The sequence below is a fragment of the Pomacea canaliculata genome, linkage group LG11, assembly GCF_003073045.1.
Source record: "Pomacea canaliculata isolate SZHN2017 linkage group LG11, ASM307304v1, whole genome shotgun sequence".
NCBI lineage: Eukaryota > Metazoa > Mollusca > Gastropoda > Architaenioglossa > Ampullariidae > Pomacea > Pomacea canaliculata.
In genome coordinates this window covers 2,994,565-3,019,855 of record NC_037600.1, presented here as the reverse complement: position 1 = coordinate 3,019,855, position 25,291 = coordinate 2,994,565, and the positions used below count along the sequence as shown (strand labels likewise).

The 25,291-nt window shown below is 37.6% G+C and overlaps 2 protein-coding genes across 7 annotated transcripts in view; one reads left to right on the top strand and one right to left on the bottom strand.

The window, feature by feature from the left end:
* Positions 1-7,969, top strand: part of LOC112575321 — a 72,741-nt gene extending 64,772 nt beyond the window's left edge. For all 4 annotated transcript variants that reach the window (XM_025257085.1, XM_025257087.1, XM_025257088.1 and 1 more), the window contains 10 exons: positions 1,122-1,163; positions 1,529-1,596; positions 1,954-2,078; positions 2,225-2,334; positions 2,573-2,785; positions 3,238-3,335; positions 3,984-4,105; positions 4,622-4,734; positions 5,101-5,319; positions 6,165-7,969. In XM_025257085.1, coding sequence (XP_025112870.1) covers positions 1,122-1,163; positions 1,529-1,596; positions 1,954-2,078; positions 2,225-2,334; positions 2,573-2,785; positions 3,238-3,335; positions 3,984-4,105; positions 4,622-4,734; positions 5,101-5,319; positions 6,165-6,214 — 1,160 coding nt within the window. In that variant the 3' untranslated portion in view covers positions 6,215-7,969. The remainder of the gene's footprint in view (positions 1-1,121; positions 1,164-1,528; positions 1,597-1,953; positions 2,079-2,224; positions 2,335-2,572; positions 2,786-3,237; positions 3,336-3,983; positions 4,106-4,621; positions 4,735-5,100; positions 5,320-6,164) is intronic.
* A 516-nt stretch (positions 7,970-8,485) lies between these two features.
* Positions 8,486-25,288, bottom strand: LOC112575326 (serine/threonine-protein kinase TNNI3K-like). Of its 3 annotated transcripts, XM_025257094.1 has the most exons (23): positions 25,232-25,288; positions 24,450-24,600; positions 23,752-23,860; positions 22,667-22,770; positions 22,265-22,362; positions 21,349-21,459; positions 21,021-21,119; positions 18,612-18,756; positions 18,061-18,199; positions 17,495-17,599; positions 17,131-17,225; positions 16,418-16,573; positions 16,071-16,211; positions 15,733-15,883; positions 14,521-14,647; positions 13,532-13,599; positions 12,905-13,062; positions 11,706-11,758; positions 11,391-11,523; positions 11,024-11,133; positions 10,111-10,331; positions 9,816-9,874; positions 8,486-9,400 (listed from the first exon to the last, which is right to left on the bottom strand). In XM_025257094.1, the coding sequence occupies exons 2-23, from the start codon at positions 24,487-24,489 to the stop codon at positions 9,294-9,296; spliced, it is 2,529 nt and encodes an 842-aa protein (XP_025112879.1). In that variant the 5' UTR covers positions 24,490-24,600; positions 25,232-25,288; the 3' UTR covers positions 8,486-9,293. The 3 variants fall into 3 exon arrangements, with proteins under 3 accessions (XP_025112879.1, XP_025112880.1, XP_025112881.1); XM_025257095.1 differs by lacking the exon at positions 25,232-25,288 and having other exon boundaries at positions 23,752-23,817; positions 24,450-24,583; XM_025257096.1 differs by lacking the exons at positions 22,265-22,362; positions 22,667-22,770; positions 23,752-23,860; positions 24,450-24,600; positions 25,232-25,288 and adding an exon at positions 21,640-21,700.
* Between the last annotated feature and the right edge of the window lie 3 nt (positions 25,289-25,291).

Genomic DNA, 25,291 nt, shown 5'->3' with positions numbered 1-25,291 from the left:
TTAGAACGTTCTGCAAGTAAGAGCTGGGCAGTCTTCTATACGCACTTTTTTCCCTGCTTACAGCTTGGCATCTTGTGCTTGTCAGCTGTTCGTCTCAGCGGTCCGGTGGCGCAACGGTTAGCGCTGTTAGCGCCTGTCACCAATACAGTGAAGGTTGGCTGCCCTGAGTTCATTTCTCGTCTCGGTCAAGCTGATCTTTCTCTGCACGTGACATCTGTTTACAGGGCTAGCTGCTTGCCGTAATATAGCCTTAGTTGCTGACACGGCGTAAAACACCAATCTCCCCCAGCCACTCCCCCAGCTGTTCGTCTCGGCTGTTTGGGTTTTTTTTTTTCTTCTGATACAAAGAGATAGAGAATTTGTTGAATCTGTCTCCTTGCCAATCCTCTGCTAATTTTTACCAGCTACTGCATGCTGTGCTGCAAAACCTATTAGTCACATCCCGGCTTTCGGCGCAGAATGAACAGACTCATGGGCTCACATTCTGTGGGACGAGCTGACGCAGATGATTTGACGCTCGCGTTTGGTGTCAGATTTTTGCTTTTTTAGCTTATAATAGAAGCCTTGTTTTTTTTTTGGGGGGGAGGGTTGTTCTTTTGTTTTTTGTTTTTTTGTTTGTTTGTTTGTTTTTTTTTTTTTGTTTTTTTATCTTCGGCTGCGGTTAACAACTCCCTTTTCTACATCTTCTCTCTTGAAGGTGACTTGACTTATGCTCTTTGGCGCGGTGCACAGCTTAATCTCATGTTGGCTCTGCTCTCCTGCCAAAGCTAAACTAAAGAAAAGGACAGACATTTAGGTTATGTATTATGTGCACCATTCGGAACCATTGTTTCGCAGAACCATTCGACATTAGGCTCTGGATCCACAACTTAAATTGTATGCAGCTGGCTTCAGTAGGGCTTATGGTGGGCAGGACGACATTAAAGAGTTGCCTGAGATTCTAATAGTTGGGTCGTCTGAAAATTTACAAGAAAATATCTCGTATTCTCTGTGCGTCGTGCGTCAACCTTAAAGCTCTCCATTACTCAAAGAAGCCAACAACATTATGTGTGGCTGATTACACTTCATTCAACTCTTGCAAGCCTCATGTTAATGCCCTCTGATGTCTTCTCTGTTGGCAGCCAACTGTTTACCTGAGCCGCTGGGAGGAATGCGGAAAGGTGGTAAGTGTCTACACATATTGTTTTGTTTTTTTTTTTAATTCGTGACGGGCTTTTTTCTCCCGTACTAAGCAAAGATGGTGTTTATCTGCTTACACCTCGTAGTCTCTTCTGTGATGGCGACTTAAGCATCGACATAAACTTTGCCCTCTGCGCGAGATGTCGTAGGACAGTAAATAGAGGGGAAGTTTAGAGAGAAGTCATTAGGTCTTTAAACAATTACCACTTCTGCAACGTGTGCAAAATTGAGATTACTGGTGTTCTAATCTCTACTTCATAAGAAAGTGCTTCTTCCTTTTTCATTATGCCAATTTCGGAAGTTCTTTCTGTCTGACACACTCTACCTTTGATGTTATTTCTATTTCCAGATCTTCCAGACACATCCTCATGCCCCCTGAGCAACGTCAGTGTAGTAGAGAACTTGGACGACCAGAAGGTGTGGTTGTTGAAAACGAAATTATGATCATGCATTTCTGATTTCTGGAAATTATCATTCCTCCGAAAGAGAACTTAACCCGCTTTAGAAAATTGGTAACATTGATGAATAGGAGAATTGAAGGACGTTAAGGCTTTTGATAGTACTTTATGCTCTGTTAGTTGCCTCAGAGTAAAAAAGTAAACTTTGTTAAGTACATTCTTTTAACGTAAGTAGTTAATTGTGACGACAGCAGACTAAGTATTGGTGTAGTTAGAAGGACATAAAGGTGTCGTCCCTGTAAGCGCAGCTTGTAGGATGAAGAGACAAAGCTGACTGATTTGAGAGGTCAGAACACACGGTCGTGTCTTGTCGCAGCTCACGGGTGTGTGGTACGGGGTGCGCACCCTAGATTACACCACGGGAGAGCAGCCCCGCAGTTTTGTTGTGTCGATCAACCGCAACAACGCCGACACCCTTACGATGCGGCGCTGGACCATTCAGTGAGTATCTCATGTCATTGAAAAGTACCTTCTGCCAGTGTCAATACCTGCTGTCAGTATTTTCTCTAACCTGTCAGTACTTCACATTATCTGTCATTAAAATAAAGAGTAAAAAAGAGAATGACCAGTCTTCTAATTTTTTCCAGGAACAAAATGTGCGCTGTAGAGAAATCTGTTTATATCAAAGAAGCTTGCAAGGACAGCAACACTGGAGATTTCATCAGTACTATGGGGTCAACCTACATGTTACGATGGAGTAAGGCTCTTCGACAGCGGCTTATCCTTAAAAAATTTCACTGCTCTTTAGTTGACAATAAAGTGAAGGAATTGGTGTGTTCATGAATAAGGGAGGAATAACACTTCTTCAACCTGACTTTAATGTCTGAGCTGTTCCTTGTGTCGGCCGCAGTCCCTACTTTTTTTATCACATTGTAGAATTCCTTTTCTTGGACTTTACGAACACCTTTTGAATGAATAATTCCTGCATGTTGCAGGTTCGATGAAAGTTCTGCGGTATGAAAACTCCTTGATGCTGCTGTACTGGTGTACAAAAGAAGCTGAAGATGGAACCTGCATGCCTGATGGTGTAAGGGTGGATGTGCTGAGTCGTTCAAGAAGACCTCCCCCCGAAAACATCAATCGTCTTCTGACGTCACTGCCGTCTGTCTGTCTGTTTGGAAACAACATGCAAACAGTGTCTGCATCAGGTAGGTCAAGTATACCTGCTAGGCGCGTGAGGCACACGGTTATCAACGTTAGGTAACTCGGTACTCTTAGAAGTCACACATTTTAATAATTACACAACTTTTCTCTTTTTGTGATACTAATAATTATATATTTGTTACCCTACACAGATTAGATTCTCTCTTATGCCGACACTTGTTACAGAAATTACACTTACATGTTTACTTGTTACGCTTATAACATCAGTTATCCTGTGGTTGTTTTTCTGACACAGTTATCCTGCATTTGTTGCACAGTTACGCTGTTAATTATAGTTACCCTCATGGTTGTTGTGCTGATTATCACTGATTATCGTGTACTCGCAGCACCAATAATTTAACGTTTTTATTTTTTTACGTTGGTTGCTACATCGTATGTGATTGTTTAATCCCCCAACCCCGACATCACCCACCTACACACACACATGTCTGTGCAGATGCTTGTGGCAGGAGACCATCAGAGCTAAGTGACCCTGTGCCCCTCTCACCTTGCGCGGTGAACTTGCTACCGGCGCACTCCTTTCATCCTGACCAGGTAAGCCATTAAAAGACATGTGCCTTTAAAGACACGCGACAAGCTAGGGACGTCCTTGTGGACATTAAGCAGACCACAAAAGTCTTTAGAGACACTGAGTAATTCTATATGGAATATAAACCAGATATGCAGATAAAGAGTTTCATTGCTGCACACATTGAAATGTAACAGTGGCAAATATTTGTTTTTTTAATAATAATAATAATAATAATAATAATAATAATAATAATAATAATAATAATAATAATATAAAAGTCAATATTTGTAAAGCGCAAATCCACACTCTTAAGAAGCATGTTCGTAGCGCTTATGAACAAGAACGAGACATGGACAGCATACGAGGGACGGAAGAGCAAATCACATATAAGCGATTAAATGTTAGACAATACTGATGACGATTGAAAGAAAAATATAGAAAACGCAAAGACGAACCAAGTAGCAAGAAAAAACAATATACTGACTTTGCAAAGAAAGACGAGTAATGAAGTAGCAATGAGTAGAACAAAACTATAATGGTAAGAATTTTATATGGGCCATGCAATTAGCAAGCACAATTCATATACTCAACTAACTAGATATGTCCGAATATAATTACAAGAGTATACTGCATATATAAACCACGCATTGTACGTTTCTGTACTGTTGTAGCTATCTGGACTGTGGTACGAGATTGGTCACAATGTATTACCCCAGTTCTCAGTGAACAAGAATTTTGTATTCTACAAACCACTTCCAGGACAGCGTCTGTCTTCATTTTCGGCTATTGAAATGTGGGTCTACGTCAAATTCTTTATAATGCATGTACATACCATTTTTTACTTTGGTATATGCGCGCGCTTATGTGTGCGCACGTTTGAGTTTATGTGTGCAAATGTGACCAAAAGTAGCTGACCGTTATTTGTCTTGTGGATTATGCACAAAGGTTTCTCATTTTCTCTCTCGCTTGAATGTGCGTGTGTGAGTGCACCTGTGTGTGTTTTTTGTTTTTTTTTACAGTTATTGATGTTTGTCAGACGTAGCTAGCTTTAAGAGTGCAAGTCTCAAAGGCACCAAGAGATATTTTAATCTTTAATAAATCCAACTAGACGTTCCCCTCGGTATGGCTCATGTACCCTCTCAATGTTGCCACCATCGCCACTGTACTAGCATCTGTGTTGAGCTAAGGTAGGCGTACTTCAAACCAGTTCAGCACCTGATTACTTTGAACCAGGATGGGGATTATTTGATAAAGCCCGCCAGGTCAATCGCAGATTTCAGCGTGTACGTGGGTGTGTTTTTCTTTCCAGGGGCGACAACTGGTGTGTAGGACCATTGAAAATGATAACAAGACCCCGCTGCCTTAAAAATCCAAATGGTCGATGGCTTACGAGGATAGAGTCTCATGGCAACTGGCTGTGGGGTGAGTAGTTTTCCCACATCCCCACTTGGTTGACGCTGCAGCTGCTACTACCTTAGTAAAATCTAAATCACGACATTGAATACGAAAAGTTAATGAAGACCAAGACTTTGACTTTTTGATATCTGAACTCCAAAGTAAATGTATTAAGCTTATTTTATGTATTTAACTCTTCGCTCCGTGCTAGATCTTTAATATAATATTACGAGTCCTAACAGTTATCAGCCGGTAGTGCACCATCTGGTGTCGGTGTAGCTACTCCGCATACTGCGTCGGTGCTGGTATACACCGCCTTTAGTGATACCAAAGTAGCTGTATTGTAGACTGAGAGTGTCAGAAGTGCAATGTTACCTCCTAACTTGTCCCCAGGTTCGTGGCAGCTGCTCTACTTCCAGCAAAACGTCTCAGTGATCCATTTTTTCTGCCATGATGAGGGACCGGACGGATCGTGTTCGACATCGGAATTCAACTTGGTATTGCTTTCCCGTGAGCCGAACCCCAGCCCGGAAGTAAGGCAGCAGCTGAAATCCGCCATAGACCAGCTGGGCTGCTTTGATCATGTTAACATGGAGGAACTTGTGTATGAGGGTAGGTGAACGCAATAATTGCTTGAGTAAAGTCTGCATCTTAAATCATCTGTTCTTTCTTTAGTATATTCGATAATTTATGTCTTTGGAAAGGTTAATTAAAAAAGCCAAAGTTCTCAAATATGAACGCATGAAACAAGTGGAATGTTACCCATCACTAGTTTGCAAACACCAAACAATTTATAATTCAGTCCTTCATAAACATAAGATGAAAAAAAGCATAATATTGTTCTCCACCAGCATAATACCAAGTAACAGTCACACAGATGAAAAAGTAACGTTTTCTTGATGACTTTCAAGACCACAATAACACGAATAAGAATCCAGTATCTTTATGTATAGCTTGATTTCATGTAAATACTGAATGCGCTTTACAATACAGTTCACGAGGCTTGCTTAGGGTGGTGACACTGATCTTTTCCTAGACAAGCACACATGCATACAACACACCAATGGTGTAGGAAACTACCGACGGTCAGTCCTGTCAACTCTCACAAAGGGGTATGTCGGAGCGGACATGCAAAAACACGATCTCCGAGTCTCGCTAAAGTAGTGAGATCCACCTAAGTCATTGCGCCACCTAAGGCCCTACTAAAATAAAATTTGTTCCTTGTAGGCACAACATTAAGGACGCGAGCCTCATACCTTGTCTGATGTATCAGGGACCAGTCTGGGTGGACACAGAAGGTGTTGAGTACCTCTAGCCGAGCAAGCTTTGCTGACCTTTAGCACTGAAGTCGAGAACGCGAAACTAAAGACTGAATAAATCAGAACTCAAATGTTTTCCCTGTCTGCTATACAATGTATTCTTTCTGTTGTGTACAAGTATTCATGTTATGTTGGCAGGTACCTCGTGTCGACCACTACTCGATCCAGTCATGCAAGACGGCGCCTGATGGCAAGAGCTCGAGCCTAACAGACGACATGACGTCACGCGGAGTTGTAGTCACGTGCTAGACGTTAGGCAGTAGCTGGGTTAGCAAATTGATAATTTCATGGAAGCCGTTACGCCGTCCAACTAGCGACTAGAGCGGACATCAGTAAAACTTCCTGAGCATTTCGTTTATTTTCTATGGCTACACCACTGCTATCTGTTATTTTCACAGATCACACTAAAACGTGATGTTTTCTCCACTTTTATTTAAAATAGTCGAACAATATTATATTAAATTCTCTACTGCAAAAACAAAACTTTATACATTTTTTAGAAGTAAATTACTTTCAAACACATTGCAGTTAGAATTGTTCACCTTATCTTTTATAAAGTGACTACATTGAGTTACTACATAACAAAATGCTTGTGTGAATGTTGTCATGTTTGTGAGCACAGATTATCGGGATATAGTACTCCATGTATTCGTAAGAATTGTACATGTCTGAGCTTTGATGTTTACGGGATCCATTCGATCACTTTAAATTTCACTAGACAGCCGAATCTTCTAACTAACAGCATTTCTCATACTTAATCAACCGTAGAAAATAAAACAAATTGTCGATTGTACTTACCAAAATTCGTTTCCAAATAGAACAGCGTGAATAAAGGAGGGAGAAACATTACTACAATACATTTACATTGATCGCATTCGATCAGTAACGTTTTCCTCCATGGAGGCCTATGGTAGTGAAGCACAATCAGCTTTCTTTTTTTCAATTCAAATTTAGACTTAGTCTGAATAATAAATCTGATAATTTTATATCTTCTGATGCCAATATTATTTTAATGTGTACACCGTTTCCATGATTTATTACTATCCAACTTCCACGCCGTAGGGGTGAAGGTCACTTAAGTGTTGTGTAGTTCCAACCCCTTTTTAATTGCCATTTAATTTACCTTTTTTCCCCCCCAAAAAAAAATAAATAAAAACCCCATCCCGTTTGGCATATATATATTCTCCGACCACAATAAAAAAATGTACAATGTACAAGTTGTTGGAAACTGACGCTAAAACTGCATGACGATCACAGCACCTCGCTCTGATAAAAATGTTGATTATATATCGATTTAACTCCGTGTGTCAGGAATGAAATGTAGGTGCGTATGTAAGTGTATGTCGTTAAGGTAAAAAGCGTGGAAGTAGCACCACTCAGCCTTGGTTAAGGGGAGTTCACTCTAATGAAACAAAAGCAGCAGATGACAGCCAGCCGCTGAATTTCTTGTCCTAAACGTCTCACTGAAGGGAAAAACTTCGGAGGCGTGGCGTCAGCGACCTTGCATACTTCTGTGCTAAGCCAACACACCACTCTTTGACAGCTATGAAACTTGTTCTGGGGCTAATTCTACAACTGTTAAACACTATGAATGGCTGTATAAAGTTAATTGCGACAGTCAAAATAATTCAAGGCCTACAACTGATTACAGGTAAAGATAAAATAAATAAGGGTCCAACACAACACAGACAATGTAGGTTACAAGTAGGTTACATTAGAGAACTCCGTAAGCAATGTCTCTATAGTGTGAGATTGACAGTTGGAATGATCAAAACTTGGGGTAGTTTTTTTCTCTAATTACTAATATGATCAATTTTCTGTCAAACCTTTCACGAAATCCTAATGATTGCCAAGAGAAATCATGTAATCTAGCTGTGACTTATATGTTAGTCTTTAATATGTTAGAAAAGCTTTCTTTATATAATAAACGTTTAAGGACAACATCAAGGCCTCCAGTAGTCTTATGGACTTAATAAATTGTGTATCATTGGCTGTGTTGTACATGTTTTGTGAAAAAAAAAGACAGAGATCATTAATAATTAAGAAACCCCATAAACTATACAATAGAAGTTTAAAAAAGGGAAGAGGGGATGAAGTTGCACAGGAAAGAACCCTAGCCCTGGATCTGCACACTGGACTAGGCTGTGGAGCATCTTCTCTACCTCAAAACACACACCTATCCTAGTAAATCTGATCTCAGAAAATCTGCATTTTTCTTCTCATACAGTTCACACCTCTAATCTATATTATTGAAAATGCCAGAATGTAGTCTATTTTCTGTAATCTCTAATGACGTCACACTTCCGAAGACTTCCGAAGTTATTCCCTTCAGTGAGACACTTAGCGAAAAAAAATCAGTGTCCGGTGCAGACACAGTCAGTGATAACTGATCTTGCAATCTGTATGTCTTGTAATGATGACATGATGATGATGACGACGACACTGACAGAATACATCTCTCCATTAGACAAAATGCTCAATGCCTTTATAAATAAAATTAAGTTTGGTCTGTCGTTCATCTGGTCGGCAGACTCAACGAAAAAGACAAAAGTAAAAAAAAAAAATGGTCAAATTTCATGTTGATGGTCTTCACAAAGGATTTCTTTTTCACCCTCTCACTGCAATTTTATTAGGGCTTCTTTGAGAGGATGAAAAAAAAAGAGACTTTGATACCTTTAAACTATAATTTTGATCATGTTAAAGCTATTTAACAAATACAATGCACATAATAGGCATATACATGTACAAATGTAGAAACTAAAACACACACACACACACTTACTTGTATGCACAAGCATACATATAGATATGTTCATCATTTGTTCAGTATTCATGTCAATTTGTATTGCATAGTCAAAGTTCAGATCTCTTTGTATAAAACGACAAATCACAAACACTTTAAGTCACATGCCTATGGATCCTGAGCCACAGTAACCTGTAAGTGTTAGAAACTGGCTACCACAAATAACAGTTAGTAGCCAAGTGTACAGTGAAGCTTATTGCTGAATCCTAACATCTCAGTCAGCTGACCTCTTAACTCACATTTGTAGTGAACAGATAATGCGATGGGACTGTATTTTATTAGCATTCAACCTGGCTGATAGGCTTCAGCATACAGCTAGCCTGACTGTGCACCTGTCCATAGAGTGCCAAGGACCACGATCACAGTATGTTATAATGAAAACCAGCACCACACCACTAAAAGTAGCACCAATTCCACATCCTTGAGATGCAGCATCACATGAGTAAGACATCAGCAAAAGTGTACTAGGTCTCTATTTTGGGAGAAGATTCTCTGGCTTGGTCATCTCTTGGTGAAGAGTCGCGAACTGATAGTGGGAACCGCATGGTACTCAAAGGATCAGACACATAACCTGATAGCAGCAAACAATCAAATAAACAAATAAGCCTGAACTGAAAAAAAACTTAAGGTTCAGCCTTTCTTTCTTCTACCATGTGTATTTTAAAACTCAATCTTTTCTCGGTGTATATCCTGCCTTACTAGACAATGAATTTCTTTACAGATTTATAAAAGAATCATCTACTGTCTAAAATGGTGAACTGAAAATTACGTTATATACAATTATCTTAAAATATGGACTAAAAAGACAGACCTAGTCATTAAACTCTATTTCAGTCCAACTGATCTAAACATGGAATATAATTACAAGATGTAAATATAAATTAGAATTACAGGATTATAGGGTCTTAACACGATCCCAAATAAGAGAGGTTTATCATGGGCAATTCTTATTAAAACCTGAAGCCAAATCAAAACTAATGTCTCACCATTTTTGTCAAGATGTGGAAAAGGCATCCTTCTGCGACCATCTTCAGCTGAACCAACACTAGAAACAAAGATTTTTTTCTCATGTATGCCATGTGCTTGTCTCTGTACACAAAGGCCTCCTTCACCCAATGTTCTAACCATGACTTGGTACTTGTCAACAGTGTTGCATCATTTTTATTTGGCTGTACAAAACATTCTTATAATCATTGTTTCATCATTATTATGCCAGCATACATGAATAGTAAATATTTGTTCTAATACTATTTTAACATATGCATTAATAACATTCCTGACCTGTTGCGAGAAGCCTCCATTTCCCAGTGATTACGAAGGGCAGACACATGGCCCACTAGGGGAGGTGTTGTTCGCCCCTCAGGATCGACTTGATCTGTAACCATTGGCAACGCCGTAGGAAACAGGCTTGGTGCAGCGTCAACATTTGACAACATGGCCACAGCCTGAGACTGACGACACTCCTCCAGGATGGGAATGATATCGCGGAACTCCGGACGTTCCTGGCAAACCATGCAGTTAGGTCATGAACACAACACAGATATATTCTAGCCTTAAGAATAACCAAAATACATTTGAACTAATAAGTTTAAGAAAATGATGATAACAAAAAGTCTATTACAATCTATAATATTTGTGCAATAAAGCAAATTAAATCTATGCTTATAATAGCATTAAATTATACATGTTAAGCTACAATAGATACAATACATGAAAAGATACATAATACATTTAAGAGGTCACAGCAAATAAATTACTTTCCTCTCTAAATAAAACATATACACTGCATTACTACAAGATAATAATAATAAATGCAAAATTTGTAAAGCGCATACTCACACTCCTAAGGAGTATGCTCTTAGCGCTTAAGAACAAGAGCAAAACATGAACAACATACAAAGGACGGGAAAACAAATAGCATATATATGAACGTTAAAAGAATAAACAACTGTACTAAACAAAGACTAAAATCAAATACAGAAAACACAAAGAGGAACCAAATAACAAGAACAAGAGCTGAGAGTAACATAATATGGCAAAACGAAGGGTGTGAAAAGAGGACTAGCATGTTATTAAGATATGTTTTTACAAATTACAAGGAAAAACTGGTTAAGTAAACTGAAACAAATGAGAACAAGACAGCACATATGATCAAACTAATTTCAAAGTCAAGAAGTTGAGAAGTAATTCTTACATCTGGATTTGCATGCCAACCATTTTGTAACAAGGTGACAATAGGCTTGGGAAATGTGATACCAATGGGTGGCCTAGAATTGTGGTAAGCTGTTTCTGCAGCGGCAGCCGCTGAAGTAAATCAAACATCATGACAAGTGTTGTATATCAGAGGCACGTAAATCATGTATTACTGTTACAGATGTTAACATTTTACTAGTGAAACAATATAAGATTTCCCAGGTGAAAATAATGTATTATAAACAACTGCCATGATTAACCTCAGTGTTAACCCTAAGCAATACTCAAGAAAATTAACCAAAAGCTGCAGCTCATACATGATGTATTATTCTTTATTATTTTCTCTAAACTTTGAAGGAGACAAGTACCTGGTTTAAGGTGCGCGAAAGGAAGTTCCCCTGCCAGTAGCTCCCAAAGAACCAGGGAGAAACTGAACATATCGGCCTTAACGCTGTACTTTGTGCACTGTGTGAAGATTTCTGGTGCCATCCACCGTAGATTCTGATAAAACAAACATTTTCCTTAATCCTTAAAATAAAGATTATGGACAAACTCTTTCTCCATTCAAAAATTTAAAATTCAAACCCCATCAAAAATTAATTACTGCTTGGATTCTCCTGAATTTTAGTTCTAAATCTAAAGCCACTTTGACCAGGTCTGGTGAGAAACTCAAGGTGTCTTACCCCTGGCTGCTTGGTCATGTTGTCCTCTTCAGTGGAGCGAAGAAACCTTGACTCTGAAGAAGAAAAAGAAGAAATTTGACTTGATAAAGGCTGCCATTTACTCAACAATAACCAATCACAGTACAACAGTACCTTCTTAGGCTTCATAACCTTGAGTATGTTATTTATCTATTTTGGTGAAAATACTGTTTAGACAAATGCTTTATGGTATAGGGATGTGCTTCATGAGGCATTTCAGTCATGGACCAGTCCATGCCTTTGTGTTTTTCAGAATATTTTAACCCTTTTGCAACTTACGGACTGCAAGTGTATGTTGAATGGGTAATAACATCAGATGGGAAAGGGTTAACTGTGACAGAAAATGTATGGTGAACCTGGTTCACCAGTAGGTTTTGGCGGGAAAGAGGGAGGAAATTTACTCAGGCCCAAGATACTGAAGGAAGAAGTAAAGTCCTGAGCCACTCGACAATGAAATGAACATGATGTGGGCAGCCTCAGGCAATCGTTTTGTTGTGTGTTGTAAGAACATTTGTCTGGCTGAGTTAAGCCACCCATGCCATGAAAATTTGGTGATTGCGGGGCTGTCTTCGTCGTGTGAAAAGTTGTTGTGTGGATGGATTGTCTTTTGCTGAGTATCGTATTTAACTGTTTCGTGGTCATTTGATGATTTTTGTTGATTTCACATTTTATCCTGTCTCCAGTTCCATGGGTCTGTAAAGTTCTACCCGTAATAAGGGATTAGATTCTGTCTCTACTGTACTCTGTCTTTCTTTCCCAGCTACTTTTCCCTTACCCCTGAAACTTGTGTTTATTGGAGGAGGGTTGTTAGTGTCTGAGTGTGTGGTTATCTTTCCCCTTAGGTACCCTATATTATTGTTTTAAGAAAAATTTGTGGTTGTTCCTCATTTTGAACTTTGCAACCATAGTTGCAATCTGCCTTGGCTGGGCATAGGATTAGTTTTTTTTGGGGGGAAGTTTGCATTTTAGGGGTATTACAGATAATAATTGAAGATGGAAACACTCCACAGAAGTATTGAAGAGTATATTCCTGAACTCCCCACATTCCAGGAAGACACCGACAACATTGACAAATATTTATGTATGTTTGAAACACAGAGGTATGGACTGGTCCATGTCAACTTCACTAAATTTTCATGTACAACTATTGTGTAATATATGCATAGAGAAAACTGCAATACCTCCAAAATCAGCAACAACGGCACGACCATGCTCATCTAGCAAGATATTGTGACTGTTGAGGTCACGATGGATGATGGGTTGTGTCAGAGTGTGGAGATAGTCCATACCCTTGGCCACATCCAAAGCAATGGTCAACTTGGACTGCAGGTCAATCAGCCTGCACAGATAGCTCAACATTCACAACTGCTTAGGATGCTTAACATTTCAAGACTGCAGTTCAATACAACTCCATATAAGTCTTATATGCGCAGATGCATGACAATTACTATCTCCTTAAAAATAATCCAATAAATAAAGTATCCTCCATAAGAATGACTTGAATAACTGCATTTTAACCTTCTACCATAGCCCCTCAAGTCAATTAAGGAAATTGTGTCTGATTCACACAAGAAAAGACAGCTAGCAGTTTTTTTTTACTAGTTTTGAGCTTATTTCAGACATTTGTGTTTTTTTAAATCATCATCAGTTATGTTTATTAATTTTAACATATTTCCCACTGAGTACAATTCCAAACATTGAATGGAAAGGAATTCTTCCAAATTCCATAAGTAGCCTTTGAAGTCTTGAGAGCTGTAATGAAAAAGAGTGAACTAATTTATCCACAGGAACATGACAATGATTCCTACCGCTTTTGCTCATGCAAGAGACTGAAGAGTGAGCCACCGGCTACATACTGTGTCACAATGGCAAATTGCTGCAAAGTAAAGCAAGATGTTTAAACAACATATTGTGTAACAATGAGAAACTGTTGCAGAATAAATGTTCTGAAAGCTGTTATAGTGTTGCAGAAAAAAATTATAACTAAGTTGTCACCTAGATGCTTTATCTGCCAAATACAAAAGTGAAAATATCCAGGGGTATTTTATCTAACTCATGCAAAACGAATTTTGTCTTCAAAATAATGATTTCAGTGGTAAAATAGATCTATTCTTCCATCTATTCAAAGCCTCAACATATTATGTGCAGAAGCTAAATGACTCTTTGATCGAATGCCAGCAACCAAATCAACCAAAACTACTGTAATGTCTTGCTAAAATTGCCATCATTAACTCCTTCTATACAATTCACTTCTGCAGCTGGTAACATCCTCATAGCTACAATAAAAAATGACAACAGTAAGTAATAGTTGACATCAAATGTATATTCCAATAAAAGATTTCATTGTTTGGCACTTTATGTTTGTATATATTGTGCAAATAATTTTTTCTTAATTTCTGCTCATAACTATTTTCATGACAGGTGCTCTCTCAACTGCATACAGATACCATTTTTAATTTGAATTTAGTACATGAAAAAAAGAACTATATCTCTTGCAAATCCTATCACTTAAATGTTTAAATAATGCTCCATAAAATAGTGTGTCAATGATAGTTGTCTTTATTATAGGTTAATAGGGGTGAATGTTGAAACAAATAAAAATTCATGCTACCACTATCATTCTAAATGTTCAGTCATATTGCTTTTTGTCCACATTGAGCTAGTTAAAAATCATTATAATAATTTATTTTAAAAACTATCTCAACTCTTGGTTTATTAAAAACACTATTCTAAAGTTTTACAAGTCTTGACAAACATTTATTGAGCAACATGAACACCAAAACCTTAACTAACTTACACTGGGATCATCTAAACAAGCACCAACAAAGTTGATCACGTATGGACTGTTCAGCTTGGCAAGGATGGCTACTTCACGACAAAACATATCCACATCAGATTTGGCTCCAAATGAACTGGCACGATACCTGTTAGACATGCAGATATTTTTATGGAAATAATTCTCCTATCAAAATCAATGTGACACTATCAATTTACTAACATTATAAATGATTAATTGGATGCTAAGCAATGTTGCAAGTAGTACTCTTCTTCTTGGCAGAAGGTCAAATAGAGGGTGTTACAAGCAGCAAAGGGATTAGCACCAGCGAAAATTTGCTGGCCAGTGGAGCAGAGTATGGTGTCAAGAATGTGAAACTGCAGGATGTCAACGGCTGAATGAAGTATGCTGAATAAAGTCTGGATGGAGAAGCAAGAAAAGATAATCAAGAGAAGACGGATAGTGACATTTATAACAAGGACAGTCCAGTCCAGTTTGTATGTAATACGGTCAGTGGTAGGCAGACAGTAAAGTATGCGAAGTAGGGTTTGATGTGATCAGTCTTTTGTGCCCAAAGCACCAGAGGAGCTGCAGCATTTTAAACCCACTTAAGTTTGTGAAGTGTGGTCAAAGGAAGGCCTGAGTAATCGAGCAGTGAGAGAGGGGAGACAACTAGCTTGATGATGACATCAGAGAACCAGTGTTGGCAGAGAGGTGTTAAAGATTAAAAATAAAAAAAAGTTTTGGCGACAGAGGAGATATGGGGCTACATGGAGAAGTTAGAATCCAAAGTGATGCCAAGACTGGATAAAAAGATTGTGGTGCCAGTCAGAGAGGTAGCGAAAGGGAAGGTACTTCCTAATGCCAATGAGCAATGTTCAGTCTAGTCAGGATTCTTGAGGATTGTTTTTAGTCATCCAGTTCTTAATGTCAGCACTGCAATGACTGATGTAGAAGAGATTGCTATTAATCTCTAATGGAGAGCTGGCATATAGTTATCTGTAACTATTATTTTTATCCCCTGGGGACCACTTTTTCTACCATTATCTGAGTTACTTCCTAGAAGTCACATCAAGCTTTGTGATTGTGATCTGAACTGCTCTAGGCTGGCTACAAAGAACAAATAGAAATGCTTTGTAAGACAAACAGGGCATATAACACAAGCTGTGCTGAATGGCAATGAAATAAAAAATATTCAATAGGATGAAGTGATGTCAGTGTTCCAAGAATGACCTCTTGACGGCAACGGTGCGACCCTTGCATGTGCCTTTGTAGACTTTGCCGAAAGAACCAGAGCCAATAACTTCATGGAAGTCAAGATCAACGATCTGCAGATGAAATTGGTGTGGCAGGTTTGCACGCAACTGTAGTACATCAATCTTTTCTGTAAATAAATAGTAGAAACAATTTTTTCCTAAAAACAAATATTAAAATAACACTTTATTTATCTCAGTGGGCAATTAGTACATATAACTATAAAATAAAGTACAAACTGTTTTTAAAATCTTAGATGATGCAATCTGAAGGCAACTTATCTTAAAAGCATTGTCTTGACTAGTTTGTACACATACCTTTGGTCATGCTTCGCAGTTTTCCTAATGGTGAGGGCACAGAGACATAAGAACCATCTAGACTTCCAGAATAATCATTGCATGCTGAGTCATCAGATGGTCGCTTGTGATGTTTCATTAACACAACAATGGCGTCATGCCCTGACCAAATACAACTTTAGCGTTAAAAATGTTATAAAGTTTTTCTGGAAAGAACAATACATGGTATTTGTTGATCAAAATGCTCATTAATGACTAACTACTCTCTCATCACCCATGTAAGACATCCATCTAACTCATCATTCATGTCAACCATTATCCACCTAGCTCCTCATTCACATGCCCATGCTCATTGCTTATCAGCCCACCTCGTTCATAGGCCCACATAAGAGCTGTCTGTTCTTCTCGCTTTTCACTGTCACCACTCTGCTCACTGACACAGGCCACCATGTTGACATCAGCACCATTTTCCAGCAGAAACTGCACTACTCGAGTGTGGCCATGATAACAGGCACTGTGCAGAGCTGACATAAAAAAAAATCTCAGGTTCGGTGACTGCCCTTAGTTCTTGTTACACTTTTCTGTCAAGATAAAACCTACATTACAGACGTACACAGTGCTAAGAGCACCAGACACAAACTATTCACAACTGCTCTCCTCCTGCCCATTCTCCACTGAGTATTCCCAAGTCAACATCTTTAACAAATTCTGTATTTCTATTGGCGATTTCACTTACGAAAAACCCAACACTCCACATAAATCTGTTTCTTATTATGCCTTCAAATTGCAGCAGGCATTTACAGATCACCAGCATGCAAAAATGTAGTTGAAGAATATAAATATATATTTTAGCTTGTTTGTGCAACAGCTGTCAATCAGAAATATTAACTTTTAATGATTGCTCACCAAATAAGGAAGTCAAGCATGGTGTTTCTATTCAAAACCTATTCAGTATGACACCACAAACAAAATATGATGATGTTAGTCTTGATAAGATCATCGGAGGTATATAATAACTTATTAAAAGCTGAATGCTCTCAAGAGGACAACAATGTGTCAGCCAGCAGAATTAGAGACAAACCTGTGTGGCCATCTTTGCCTTGACAATTGATGTCAACACAATCCTGGTCTAGCAAAAACTTGACCAGCTCAACATTCTTGCCATATGTACCTGCGCTGCACAAAATATTTGACCACACTCGTAAAATATAGCTGCAATACACAAATTATTCATTAGAATCTGCCAAATAGTACCTTGCATTGGTAAATCCCAACAAAGTAAAGGAACATTCAAAGGGGACTTTCAAGATCTGAGTAATGTATTTAAAAAAAAAAAAAAAGCCCCAAAAAAGCAAATAAATCAAAATTTATGAAAAGGTGTACAAAATCTGTGTTTGAATTTGCTATCTATGAAGTAATAACTCTGCTCTTGTGGATTTATTTACCTATGAAGTGGCGTTTCACTGAAAACATTTTCCTTGTTGAGACTGTCTGATCCTGTCAGAGCCACAAGCTGCTTCGCAATCTCTAATTTGCCATTGTAACAAGCCCTGAAAACAAATCCACAGTGAATTCAATGAATAAACAGTGCCATTGTTATTTTCCACTCAAAGCTTGTCACAAAAATATTTGCCCTCACTAGCAAGACTTTTAGATTTAGTTACTGAATAATTTTTTTTTCTTGTCTTTTCTTTTTATTCACAGTTTGTTACATGTCTAATTACATTTTCTCATGTTTAGCATATTCTCATATAAAGCAGAAAAGTAAAGATAACACCAAACCTGTTTAGTCTGATATTTGCACCAACAGATATAGAGCCGCAACATTGGTTCTTTAGTAAATTTATGCTGGCTTACAACTGTCTTCAAACTGAAAAGGTCATGCTGTTACATCTCTTTTACTGATTAAACTTATCAGCTGTAAAAAAAGATATTTTACTATCCTTTTCTTGCAGAAAATACTAACACAAATCTTTTAGAGCATTTCTGAGGTAGATGATTTAATACTTACAAGTGGAGAGGAGTGTCCCCATAAATGTTGGTGGCATGAGGCTGGGCACCATGGTCAAGAAGATAGTGCAGGACTAGCAGATGCCCAGATTTGCAACAGAAGTGGAGCGGGTTGTGCCCCTCATCATCACACAATGTCACTGTGTCAAAAAGAAACAACCATTTCTATTTTCACTTTTATGTGCGCCACAATAATGCAAAGAATGATGACCAGATACAATATGCAGTTTCTACCAGGCATGATATCAATACAAGCAAAACTAACAAAAGAGACAAACTCTTATGAAATTATACATCATTTTACCTATTGAACCTCAAATAAAGTACCAGTCAGTTATAAGTCATTATCTGGACAAAGCAGAACTTAAGATAGGATTGACAATATAAAATATTAATATGAAAGCCATGACATGAAAAAAAAATCAAATGTTGAAAAAGAATAAAAAATAAGTACAACGGCCAAAGCCATAAGTGGTACAAAAGTAATGAATGCCAATAAAAATATGCAAATATTATGCTTAGGTAGGGGAGAGAAAATAACTGCAAACAAACCATCTGCCTTAACTTCCCCTCTGCCTTCCACTAAAAGTTGTGTAATCTTTAGGTTTCCCTTGGCACAGGCAAGATGAAGTGGCCTATCACCAACACTGCCATTGACATTGATGTCTGCACCACTTTGAATGAGGAACTCAACCACCTGTCATCAGGACACACAAATGCACACAAAAAATGTGCATGCCAGTCCAGATAAATGAATCTTTCAATATGATCACTTAGATGTCAATTCTTAAAAAGCATAGTATGTCTTTTCAGAAAAGTAAGGAGCATGTTGCAAGACTTTCAACTCAGCCTTTCATTTCATGTTAAGAAGCCTATATAAAATACACACAAAAGTAAATAATATCTTTATAGCTAATGCTACTGTAACTGAATGGTGGGTTTATGGCAGCGGTTCTCAACCTGTGCCACCCCCCCCCCCCAGGGGGGGCGCGACGTGCTTACAAGGGGGGCGCGAAGATGGTCATTTTTTAATAGTTTCTTATACTGGTATTAGTGAAATTAGCTTACATTGCTGGCTAAGGGGGGCGCGCAGACGTACCTTTGTTCGTCAGGGGGCGTCACTAGTAAAAGGTTGAGAACCGCTGGGTTATGGTGTCAGCAAACATTTCTCCCACCAAGCACCCTTTTTTGCAATGCTCCAGCAGGTTGGTGCTGATGTGTTTAGAGTGCCAAAACTAACAACAAATGTTGGACTACCAGCCGCCTCACTACACTAGAAATACCCTGCTTTGAGGACACACACTAGAAAAAAACATGTCTATATAATAAAGGCATTGAATAACACATGATTATGTGGCATAAGACTGCATGAGAATAACATGGCTCACAAATAAATGAAACAGCTAGGCAGTCCTAGAATCCCAAAACACAATATTTTATACTAACCTATTAAGTCGAACTACTGTTCTAACATTAGAACAGTGTCATTCACCATAAATGTCAAGATGATGTATGAAGATATGAGATGAAAATTAACAAGATGTTTAATTTTTACTGTTACCATCTTCTCTAAATCGTTATAGTGTGGATAAAACCTATAATCAGCACTGTCAGCTTTGACCTAAATTAACAAAATATTTCATAAATATTTTTTTTTGCTTTAAGATTTAGTCTGGTGCTAAATTATTATTAAATGACTGGGTTAATTACCAACTTCCACAAGTTAAGAGTCCCATATATGAACCGGAAGTCTTACCAAGAGATTTCCATGGAAATTATAGTAACCCAGTAATAAAAAAAAATTAAATGTGTGCCTCTCACTATCATTGCTGTTGGGGGAATAAATGAGTGTGACTAAGCAACCATAATATGGGTGTGTGAGATGTGACTGTATTTTATTACTTGTGGGAGCTCCCAACAAAGGAAAATTTTATGACTGAAGACTATCATAATTTCTTTTTTTATTGGAGGGTTACGAGGCAATTGTTTACTATCTATGTTTCAGAAAACTTTTATTTTTAATATGTTTCTTAAAAGTCCTTATTGACAAGTGCATGGATCTTCATAGTTGCAAAATAAAATTTGTTATGTAATTTTAATGGAGACAACTGATGGGTTCTCTGCAGCCTACAGTTTTAGTGAAAAACTAAAGATTACGACAGATTAAATGTGTCTCAATATAATTAGACAGTTGGTTAGAGGAGTGTATGAATTTCAAGCCAAGTGCTGCTCAAACTGATGTTAACTCATGTTTTAGAAAAATATTATGCTTAAGAATATTGTAGTTTTTCCTTAGAAACTGACAGAATAAAAAGTCAATGACTATTACTGCTATATTTCCATATTATAAGCCATCAGTAAGGTTGGTCTTTTTCCCATAAGGATTACTTCTTTAAAATTTGCATCAAAAAACAAATTTATTCATTGTGGCTATCTCTCTGTTTATAAAAGATTTTATTTCATAATTTTCTGCTTTTGTTCAAACATTTCAGTGGCAGTAAAATTTCCTTGCCTACTACATTTACTTTGTTATTGTTTATTACCCCATCCCCAAATAAAGACGATCATTTGGAGCATTTTGAAAACATTTCTTCCAGTGATAAATCACCTTTTATGTCCATCATGCTAGCTTTTGATAGATTTCTCATTACTATATAATGTGCTAACACAAAGTTTTTCTTAGTTGATTTTAGCATTCTGCTTTGTGCAACTAAATGTTCATAGGGGCTGAACATAATGCCTTAAAGCAAGTTAATGAGACATTGCTCCAACAGCAAGTTTGCTTTAGTCATATTATAAGAACTCGTTTATAACTTTACCAAAAAAAAAATTACAGAAGAAAATGACAATATTGAAAACCTTCTATTCTTTCAACACAAGTAGATTTCAGAACTAGAATCCCAGCCAATGAAATTATTTTGCAGGCAGATTAGCCTTGAATAACATTTTCCAGTTACTTACCTTCTCATGACCAAAATAACAGGCAATATGAAGAGGAGAAAACTTGACAATATCAGCAACATCAATGTGTGCACCGTGCGTGACTAACACTCTGGCAACCTGAATAAACACCAAACCCTGATACAGTTTCTTACTGCCTTACAATTTACGCTAATATCTGCTTCACAATAACCATCAACACCTATTTGATCTTAATATAACTCCTGCAGTTCTGGTGTGAATGACAAAATGGCTGCCTTTTTGACTACCAACATGTCCTGTTGTCTGAATTGTGCATTATACCCAAACATACTGCAGATATACCGTGACATATACTAAGTGCACTTGCCTCAAGATGGCCACACATAGCTGCAATGTGCAGTGATGTGACATCACTATGACCAGGCTGATTGACATCTGCTCCTCCATCAGCTAGGGCTTCCACCTGTTCCACATCTCCCTGACAATCGAAAAACATAGCTCTTGATCTTTTATGACAGTGATGCACAACCTTTTTCGGCCTGCGGGCCATATCCATTTCGGACAGCCGTGTCGCGGGCCACTTCGCCGCAAAAATACAAAAAGGACAAAAAAAAAATAGAGCAGATACCATTTTTTATTAGAAACAAGTTGTACTTACCATTAATTATGTAGTAATTAGTGGGATATTTGAAGTTGTTTTCCCGAAACCAACTTCTGAATGTCCGGCCTCATCGTAGAGACACCAAGTCCGAGAACTGAATCGAAATGTTCGTCCATCGAAAAAAAAGATTGGGAAACGCCCCTACGTGGGGATAAATACTTCTTCTTCCTTTTTTTCGTTTTTTTAAGGTCTTTTTTTATTACTAACATGCCGATTTCCTGCACTGTGGGCAGAAGTTTCGCGGGCCGGATGGCACTGCGTCGCGGGCCGGATATGGCCTGCGGGCCGTAGGTTGTGCATCCCTGTTTTATGACAATAATAAAAAGTTGACTTTTATGAAAGCCATAAGCTTTAATTTTCCCTAAAATGGTAAACTCTGAGCTTTATGAAACAAATAAAATATTCCACTAAAATATAAAAATATAAAATTATGTCTTTTAAAACAATAGAAAATTATTTTAAGTCATTATATTTTTCCATCACTCAAGTATCGTAATAACAGAAAATCCTGAATGTCTTTCCTAATGTCTTTACGAATGCTCTAGTTAAATGCATTCTAGGATGGTGTGATAATGGCAACAATCTGAAACTAAGGCAATATTCAGCAAGAGATACCACCTACCCTGTATGCAGCAAGGTGAAGAGGGGCAAACTGATTTTTGGTGAGAGAAGACCACTTCACTCCTTTCCGCAAAAGAAATTTTAGTTGGCTGCTGCTGGCTGAAAATATACTGTACAATTATTGGCAGCCTAGACTGAGGACACCTAGCTGAGGTTATAAGTATGCTGAATACCTAGCCTGAGATTACAAACATAAATCCCTAAGCTGATGTTAAAAACAAACTATATAGCTAGCATGAAGTGAGAAGAGCGCCAAATCTTTGCCACAAGTTAAAAGATCAATGATAAACGTTACAAAATCAGCAATATCCTAGCAAGAAGTAACATGAAACTATGTATATATGTGGTTACGTGTGTAGGTCTATGCAAGTCAGCACAGGTCTTTCACATCCTAATCTCTCACCTCCTGACACACAGCTGATATGAAGAAGACCGAGTCCAGCATCCGTTGTTTCAGAAACATTCTCATCGTTCAGTAAGGTGCGAAGAACTGATAAGTCTCCAGAGCTGTGTTAGAAACAGAGTGACGGGGAAGATAAATGTTTTCAGTTCCTAATAATATCAAATTGATATCAAATAATATCAAATTAATATCAAAAGTTGGAGTGGTAGTTATAAAGCAAGGGAAAGCCACTGCTCTGGGGCAACCTGGGCAACATGAGGAACTCAAGGACAAGCATTAAATCCATTACTAAAATGTTTTGTAGGTATAAATTTGTGAACATTATATACTAAATAATTATGGGTAAGAAAAATTGTATAAGTTGTACAGTTGGTTGACTCTGTGTGTGTGTGTGTGCGCGCTTCCCTGCTTTTGTTTTCTTTATGGTTTCTTACACTTCTGTGTGAGCCATGGTATGGCTGAAGTACTACGGTAATATGGTACTGATGTATTATATATTATGCCATGAAAATAAGAATAAAGAAAAAAAACCCTCAAGCAAGGACAAGCATTTTTTTTAGAAAATTACAAAACAATGACCAGACCTGCAAATGTTGTTTTGCCTCTAGAGCTGTAGTTATAAAGTGGTGGCAAAAGTGTCATAGGCTAAAGAAACATGAGGCAGTGTCCAAGAGGTCTGGAAACTGCTTTATAACTTCAGAAACATGACACTCTTCCTTGAGTTTGCTATTATGCCCTGGGGAAACAATTTACTTTTGCTTCATAATTAAAGCCCCTAGGGACTTCTCTAGCAGGCCTCTGGCCTTAAATCCTTTTGCCATTCATTGTACAAAATTGTCTAGAACATTATAGTAATCAAGAACTTGTTACTTTCTGCATGGAGCTCTCACACAGTTGAATGTAATAAATATTCATACCCACAGATATTTCACATACTCTCATGTTTGCACAATTCACATTTCAGCTGTCATTCACACCAAAATCATTTTCAACACACCAACATTAGTTGTTTTTCTATGTAGCTGTTGCAAGCTTTGTCTCTATTTGAAGCTAATTACAAAAATACTTAGATTACATTACTGTACCCGCATGCCTGTTGAAGCTCTGTCCAGTCTGTGTCCTTAGGTCGGAGATCTTCTATCACTTTAGATCTAAACAGAGCATAACTTTCACTGATCTTCTTTTTCAATTCATCTGCAATAAAATCCACAACAGTGACTTAATAATGAGGGTAATAAAAACCGTTGTTCTCAGCTACATACTGCTGCATAAGTTACCAAATAAATCAAACTTTAAATAAGTTACTAAATTCTTGCATGGCTGTTAAGCAAAAATTCCTACACATTTGATTGCCATTAGGAAGGCAATTAAACGAGAGTGAAAATAACAACAAATGTCATAATTTTTATGTTAAAGTTCCACATTTTACTGAAAACTAAATGCACTTGTATAGTTGTAAGAATGTAAAAACCTATTAATAACAGATAGCCTACTGGTTAGAGCAAATGACACACAGACCTAAAGGTGCACACAAAAGCTAGTTTGATCGCAACACATGCTTCCCTAAGCCAAGCTGTGGAATGATTACTTGGCTCCTTAGATGGTTGGGGCAGATAAGGCAGTAAGGGGTAGGAGATGGGTACTCTTACAAATAACCCTAACCCTTCACTCCCCAACAAATATACATAACATCATAGGGCTACCTTTTATTTTTAAAATTCTTAGTGTAAACCTGCAGCAAAATCAAGTCAAAATACAATTTTTAAAAATAAAATAAGAGAACCTGTGCATGAATATGTTGGGCGTGACTTGTAGTTCCCCATGGTATTCAAAGAGCAGTTGGCTATAATAAGTTGGTGCACCAAATATTCCCACTCATTGTTACAATGTAGTGGCAACTGTTAAAGCTCAGCGAACATGCAGTTCTTTTTTTTCTGAAAAATCAACAACAGAAGTATATAAGGCTGAAAGTCACGTGTACTTATTAGTATATACACTTCACAACTATCAAAGTAACACTACTACCTTCCCTTTTTCAAAAAAAAAAATTAAGGCAACTCAGAGAAATGTGTGAAAGTTAATCCTTTAATAGTAATTTTAACAGGGAGGTAAGTAAAATAAAATTACTGAAACAATAAAAATAAAAAAGCTTACTTTTAAAAAAGTTACTTTTTACTAGTAGAAAAAAAGAGAGTAAAACAGTAGATTAGTTATAACAACGAAATGCTGGCGATGATAATCTGAGAAAGATCCTAGTGATACTATGGCTCCCGTCTGCATGTTCGTGGCGATGGTGTCCGTAACTCTATTTTTTTACATATCTAAATATCCTGGTTGTTCGAAATTTAAAACACAAACTTAAATACATCATTTATTAAGTATTTTAGTTCATTGTATTTCATCACAAGCCCAATTTCAAATCAAATGGTTTATTATTTCCAAAACGCCTATGAATCACATTAGCTGAAAGGAAGCACTATTTAATTTTCATAACATTAAGACGGTTAAATCAAAAGATAAAGACAATTAATGACTTCTATACTTTTACCGACTAAGTTTACTGACATCAATTCTGTCGTCTGCCAAAAATGGACGACGCCATCTTGACCTCGAGGGTTAACGTAC